This window comes from Archocentrus centrarchus, chromosome 20, assembly GCF_007364275.1.
Source record: "Archocentrus centrarchus isolate MPI-CPG fArcCen1 chromosome 20, fArcCen1, whole genome shotgun sequence".
Taxonomy (NCBI): Eukaryota; Metazoa; Chordata; class Actinopteri; order Cichliformes; family Cichlidae; genus Archocentrus; species Archocentrus centrarchus.
The window spans coordinates 21,584,136-21,590,952 of NC_044365.1; the positions used below are offsets into that span (position 1 = coordinate 21,584,136).

The 6,817-nt window shown below is 42.2% G+C and overlaps 1 protein-coding gene across 4 annotated transcripts in view; it reads left to right on the forward strand.

The window, feature by feature from the left end:
• dnajc13 (DnaJ heat shock protein family (Hsp40) member C13) overlaps positions 1-6,817 on the forward strand; it is a 32,317-nt gene extending 25,500 nt beyond the window's left edge. For 2 of the 4 annotated variants that reach the window (XM_030756655.1, XM_030756656.1), the window contains exons 37-56: positions 29-164; positions 313-497; positions 645-719; positions 831-950; positions 1,073-1,468; positions 1,583-1,696; positions 1,794-1,910; positions 1,996-2,173; positions 2,265-2,356; positions 2,436-2,535; positions 2,658-2,732; positions 2,823-2,935; positions 3,060-3,229; positions 3,331-3,373; positions 3,456-3,629; positions 3,733-3,912; positions 4,595-4,735; positions 4,816-4,959; positions 5,063-5,162; positions 6,110-6,207. In XM_030756655.1, the coding sequence (XP_030612515.1) occupies positions 29-164; positions 313-497; positions 645-719; positions 831-950; positions 1,073-1,468; positions 1,583-1,696; positions 1,794-1,910; positions 1,996-2,173; positions 2,265-2,356; positions 2,436-2,535; positions 2,658-2,732; positions 2,823-2,935; positions 3,060-3,229; positions 3,331-3,373; positions 3,456-3,629; positions 3,733-3,912; positions 4,595-4,735; positions 4,816-4,959; positions 5,063-5,162; positions 6,110-6,207 (2,751 nt within the window). Of the gene's footprint in view, positions 1-28; positions 165-312; positions 498-644; positions 720-830; positions 951-1,072; positions 1,469-1,582; positions 1,697-1,793; positions 1,911-1,995; positions 2,174-2,264; positions 2,357-2,435; positions 2,536-2,657; positions 2,733-2,822; positions 2,936-3,059; positions 3,230-3,330; positions 3,374-3,455; positions 3,630-3,732; positions 3,913-4,594; positions 4,736-4,815; positions 4,960-5,062; positions 5,163-5,437; positions 5,543-6,109 lie in introns of all 4 variants that reach the window. The other 2 variants (XM_030756657.1, XM_030756654.1) reach the window with 2 other exon arrangements.

Sequence of the window (6,817 nt, forward strand, 5' to 3'; positions counted from 1 at the left end):
GATTTCAGCAGCTTTTTATGTCTTTTAGGATATGTTTGAAAAAGTTAACAAAGCGTATGAGTTCCTCTGCACAAAGACTGCCCGAATCGTGGATGGCCCCGACCCAGAAAACATCATTCTCATCCTCAAAGCCCAGAGCATCCTGTTCAACCGGCATAAACAAGGTATTTTTTTTTTTATTTATTTTTTTGCTATTTATTGTACCACCATAAAATATAGCTTCACAAGAGGCTAAAAGAGAATTTGAGTAACAATAAGTTCCTTTTGGTTGGAGTCTTTCAGCTAATACTGCTGTTTCTTTTACTTCTTCAGAATTGGAGCCTTACAAATACGCCGGCTACCCCATGCTCATCAAAACAATCACAATGGAGACGGAGGATGATCAGCTTTTCTCAAAAGCATCCCCTCTTCTTCCTGCTGCTGCTGAACTCGCCTTTCACACTGTAAACTGCTCGGCTCTTAATGCAGAGGAGCTCCGACGGGAGAACGGCATTGAGGTATAAACATTTGAACAAACCCTGAAATATCAGCCAGTCTAAGTGAAATAAAGAAGCTGACCACATAGTTGTGTATAAGTATACTGAGGTATGTGGAGAAACTGTGATGTGTGAATAAATAATGAAATTGTGCGTGATTTTATTCAGATATTGTTGGAGGCGCTTTCTCGGTGTGTTGCTGTATTAACTGCGTCCAGCAAGCCTGATGACATGGCTGTACAGGTAAAATGATGACAAAAGACATAATTTCTTTTCACCTGTAGTCACATTTCAGTCTGTGCATCCTTGTTTTTCTGATTTCTTTGACCCGTTTTCTAAATACTAATGCCACAGGTGTGCGGGCATGTCTGTAAGTGCTACAGTGTAGCTGCTCAGTTTGAGGAATGCAGGGAAAAAATCATCGAAATGCCAAATATCATCCGAGACCTCTGTCACATCTTGTACTATGGAAAGGTGAGAATCCTGCCTCTTCTGTGGTTGTTTTATTCTTCATTTTCTTATCAGCAGTTTCAATCAAAAAAACAATTTCCGCATTTTACACAGTGATTAATTTTCCTCCCCTTGCTTCCTCTCAGGGGCTCCCGAAGACTGCGGCCCTGGCAGTTCAGTGCATCAGCTCCTTTGCGGTGGATTTCTTTCTACAGACCCATCTGTACCACGCTGGTGTCCTTTGGCACCTGCTGGTCTATCTGTTCAACTACGACTACACTCTAGAGGAGAGTGGTGTGCAGGCTAATCAGGACACAAACCAGCAGGAGGTTGCCAACAACTTGGCCAGACTCAGCCTCATAGCCCTGAGCCGTCTTGGAGGCTACATGCAAACACCACACACCCCAGATGGAAACAACCCTGTTTCAGAGACCAATGGCATAGATGGCACACCTCCAGAGAACCCCACGATCCGCAAGAGCTTAGCAGCCATGCTGACGCCATACATCTCAAGGAAGCTGGGATCAGCATTTCCTGCTGAGGTCAGTTGACCTGGAGAGTGAAGGAGAGTTGTGTCATTAATGCACATTGCAAAGCATCAGTGAGCAGAGGCTCCAATGCTGCATTCAGAGCAAACTTTTCTGTTTTGTATCCAGGTCTTGAAGTTGCTGAATAGTAACTCTGAGAATCCCTACCTGATCTGGAACAATGGAACGCGAGCCGAGCTGCTGGAGTTCCTGGAGAGTCAGCAGGAGGGAAACATCAAAAGGGTACGAATGACTTACTATTACTTTCAGACTGCCTTTCACAATCAATTCATTTCAAAACTGGAGTCATTCATGCAACTTTTCTGTGCTTTCTTGACAGGGGGAAAATGATAAAAGCTTTGGTGCTGAGTTTGTGTTCAGTGATCACAGCAAAGAGCTCATAGTGGGCGAGATTTTTGTTCGAGTCTACAATGAACAGCCATCTTTTCCATTGGAGGTGAGGAAAGAACATATTACAAACCAGTCCAGGTCCGGACCTTTTGTAATTTATACGTAACTTGTTTTACAATCTATTCCTTTAGTACCCAAAAGCATTTGCAGCCAGTCTGCTGGACTATGTTGGCTCCCAGGCTCAGTACCTTCACACTCTGCTGGCCATGAGTCAGAGTAACAAGGTGGAGTCCCAGCAGCACGCTGAGAGGCTTCGCTTTGCTGAGATGGCTTTAGAGGCTCTCCGTAATGTCATCAAGAACAACCCTGGTGAGCCTGTGAAAGTGACTAAGGCTGTGTTTTATTTAAGCGCCATGAGTTTGGAGCTTCTTTTCTAAGCATTTCTCTCTGTAAATTACAGGATCAGAGTCTGAGTGCATCGGTCACTTCAAGCTGCTCTTCTCTTTGTTGCGGGTTCATGGAGCTGGCAGGGTGCAACAGCTGGTTTTGGAGGTAGAGATCAACAGGTCTTGGTCCTTGCGTTTGCTAACTGTAAATCCCTTTATTGTGATCATATTGCTGTCTTCTGTAGGTTGTGAATACAGTGACATCCAATCAAGATTGTGTGAGCAACATTGCTGAATCCCTGGTGTTATCCAACCTTCTGGTGCTGCTGCACTCACTTCCCTCAAGTACGAAGACACTAAGATTTAAAAATAATCAACTCACTGTCTCATTGTTTGTCTTATTTCTTCTCTCTGTGCTTATTCCCATTTTGTATACTTATAATAAAATATTCCTTTGTGTCCTCTAGGCAGACAGATGGTGCTGGAGACCCTCTATGCACTTACGTCTAACACAAAGATCGTCAAAGAGGCAATGGCCAAAGGTCAGTGTTTTACTGGTTTCCATGAATGCTGGCTATGTTTATTTGAATTTTGAATGCACAGATGCTTATGTTAATTTTTATGTCCCGCAGGTGCTCTGATCTATTTGCTGGACCTCTTCTGTAATTGCACACACCCCCAGGTTCGCACGCAGACCGCAGAGCTCTTCTCAAAGATGACCTCAGACAAGCTGGTTGGGCCAAAGGTAAGACTGCAATTTAAAAAAAAAAAAAAAAAAAGAAGGAAGAAATTATTTTCCTTTCCCTGCTGCCTTGCATCATTACATGTCCTTAACTCACTTTGCCGTTTTATCTTTTGCTTTCTGTTAGGTGCGTCTAACACTGGTGCGTTTCCTCCCTGGTGTATTCATGGATGCCATGCGAGACAATGCTGAGGCAGCAGTTCACATATTTGAAGGAACGCATGAAAACCCTGAGCTCATCTGGAATGACAGCTCAAGGGAGAAAGTGTCGACTACTGTCCGGGAGATGATGCTTGAGTATGTGACACAAGCTGCTTTAACCAGTCACTAGCAGAATATTCAAACACTCTAATGGGATGCTTTACATCATGTAATAAATAATTTTAAATCTTTTGCAGGCACTTTAAACAGCAGAAAGATAATCCTGATGTGAACTGGAAAGTATGAAATTTCATTGTTATAAATTGGTGTATCTATTAAGTATTGCTCAGTGTGAAACTAAACTCCTGATCCGTGTGCTTAGTTGCCAGAAGATTTCACAGTGGCTTATGGAGCCGGACAGGGCGAGCTTGAAGTTGGTGGAGTCTTCTTGCGCATTTTCATTGCCCAGCCTGGGGGGGTGCTACGCAAGCCTCGAGAGTTCCTGGTGTCCCTTCTGGAGACACTGACTGAGCTGCTGGAGAAGAACAACCCCAATGTGAGCTTCCTTACTGAGAAACAACAACACAAATTTCTAGTGATTATATTCAAATGAAGAAGTTAAACTTGTTGCATTTTCTTACATATATGGTCTTCTGCAGGGTGAGGCTCTGGAGACAGTTACCACAGCGGCAGTTTGTCTGTTCAGCACACAGAGCCAGCTCGCTGACCAGGTTCCTCCTCTGGGTCACCTGCCTCGGATCCTGGCAGCACTCAACCACAAGAACAATGCTGTGCCTAAGAGCTCCATTCGCCTCATCCATGTGCTGTCAGATAATGAGGTAAGAAACTAATTTTGATATTAACATTTTTATGTAAAATAGACAGTTCCCAATTCATCTTTTTGGTCTTTAGTGCATTTTATTTTTCTAGATTGCTTTGCTGTGAGTTGCCCAGTTTTGGAAAAATTAGCTGTCCGCCTTCTCTTTAATAAAGTGTATCTAGATGGCAAAAGTGTATCCAGAAATCATGACCTGGTTACTCAGCAGCTCCATGTGGGAACTATGTTCTTTATACCAAACTACTCCCAGCCACTGATTGCAATAGCAGCGTGCATATGCTCATGACAACATGTAAACTTTATAGTTCAACTGAGTAGTTATGTTAGCTGTCTGGGTTTTTTATAGTTTCTAACAGAGTTTTATACACCTGTTGAAAGATAGGATTATATGAACACCTGTGGCGGGTGTCCGGGTGGCGTCCATTGACGTGTCCGCTCAATAACTCGAGAACCATTTGGCCTACACTTACCAAACTTCATGGGTAAGATGGGTTATGACCAAAGCAAGGCTGGAATTGTATATGGGGTCAGGTTAATACAGTGCAACAGGCATATTTTGCCCTGCTAGGCAGTACTCTTGTTAAAGTTAGCAGATGTTGTCAATTTTCCCAAACAGTTCATTGAGGTCCTTTGCATTTCCCGTTGTGTGATACATTTACTAAAATATGCTTTGTTTTGTGTAGCTGTGTGTGCGGTCCATGGCTTCTCTGGAGACTATCGGCCCTCTGATGACAGGGATGAAGATTCGGGCAGACATGGCTGGATTAGCTTGTGAAGCTCTCAACCGCATGTTCCAGAAGGAGCAGACAGAACTAGTTGCCCAGGTACGCTTTCACTCTTACCGTTATTACCGCTCACCATGTTTAATGTGTTCTTAATGGAACTTTTTATTACACTTTAACAGGCTCTCAGAGTGGAGCTGGTTCCATACCTCTTGAAATTATTGGAAGGAGTCGGCCTGGAAACATTAGAAAATCCTTCAGCTACTAAGGCCCAGATAGTTAAAGCTCTCAAGTCCATGACTCGCAGTCTGCAGTTTGGAGAGCAGGTATGATTGGATTATTAAAGTCATTGAATAATTGGTATAGTTGTTTATATAACAATAAAATATTTAATCTTTTGCTAATCTGCTTTTTTATTTTTTTAAACAGGTGAATGAAATTCTTGCAAAGTCCTCAGTGTGGAGTGCCTTCAAAGACCAGAAACATGATCTTTTCATCTCAGAGTCTCAGACTGCAGGTTACCTGACAGGTAAAGTTTTCCTATGTATATATTAAGAAGTGATGATTAACCTGATTAACAAGCTAAACGGTTAAAATATTTCCTACAAGTGCTTGAAAAGGTAAGTGCACTTTTCTCTGCGCTGATGATGAAACTTAATGCTTTGCTTTACCCTAAAAATAACATACAAAACAAAACAAAAAACCTCCTTGTGGCTGACTCCTCACTTGCGCTTAAACCCAGCTGTCCTATAACTTCCTGGCTCTTCCCTTCCCTTCCTCTTTTTCCTCACATTTCCTCCTCAGGGGTTTCCACTCCTTCTCTCCTGGCTGCCAGCAGCCCACTGCGAGGTGGGCTCTAGACTCCTGAACTGGGCCCTCACAGCCCTCCTCTCTCTTGCTCTGATGCAGGTAGACTGTCCTGGCTCCTACCATCATTCCTTTCCTCTTTACCTCCATTCTGGCTGCACATGCCATTTTCCATTCCCACCCATTTCATCTCACTCATGCTGAAAATAATTCATAACATCTTCACACCCATTCACCAACTCTAGATCCATAGTAGAGGGTTAGAAAGTAGGTACCTAGTGTTATTTATCCAATATGTGGCCAGTATTTAAAGAAATACTGATTTATTATTTATTTATTTATTTTAAAAAGGGTCAAATGCACCTAAAATCAGAGTTAAAAGTGAAAAACAGTAAATGGCTTTATTTACTGGAAGTAATTAAGAATCAGATTTTCTAGAAAATTAGATCTCAAACAATTCTTTTAAATCATATTTAAACCTAATTAATCCCATGGAAAACAGCGAAATGCCTGGAAAATATTGTAGTCAGTGTAGTGATCATCCCATCCATGCTTATAGAAGCTGATGTCTCAGTGTAGTATCTCATTGTAGCTCACCAATAGAACTACAGCTATCCTTATCTAACTTACATCTGCACTATGTCTTTTCTGCCTCACTGTCATGTGCAGGTCCGGGAGTAGCAGGTTACCTTACAGCAGGAACGGGCACCACAGTAATGCCCAACGTTCCACCCCCTGTGGACAACGACATTGGAGACCAAGGCTGAAAGACACGCACACTGAAAGGCTCAAGCACCCAGACTGCAGCGTCACGGCCGCAGCTCAGAAAGGGACTGTTCAGCTCCCCACAGGGAGGGGATGTAGAGAAGGAGAAAAAAAAAAAAAAAAAAACCACGAAGGAGAGAGCGGGCCGTTATTGACTGTCACCAAATCCTCTGCAACACCTCCTGCAGTATCATTCTGCTTTCCCCACACAAACGGCACTCGAGTCTTCAAAAATGCTTCTTTTAACTGGTGACCACATTTGTTTAGTTTCTGTTCTACTTTTCTTATTTCTTCTGATGACAGAAGAGTTTACTTTTTGTATGAATATATTTTTTACTTTTTTTTTTTTCCCTTTTTTTCATTAGACAGCTATGAGAAGACTGAGGCTTGTTATTTGTTGATTATCTCTACATAAGCTTATTTTTCTTCATCATATCCTGATTGGCTACGTTAACCCATCATGTCTTCTGAGGCCTCATTTGTGACAAAGGACCTGTCCACCTCTTACATAAAGATTTTGTTTACTTGTCTATGTAACGGATTATCATGTGGAAAAGAAAAAAAAAAATCATAGAACATGAGGAAATGGATTTCTCTACAAAAAAAAAAAAA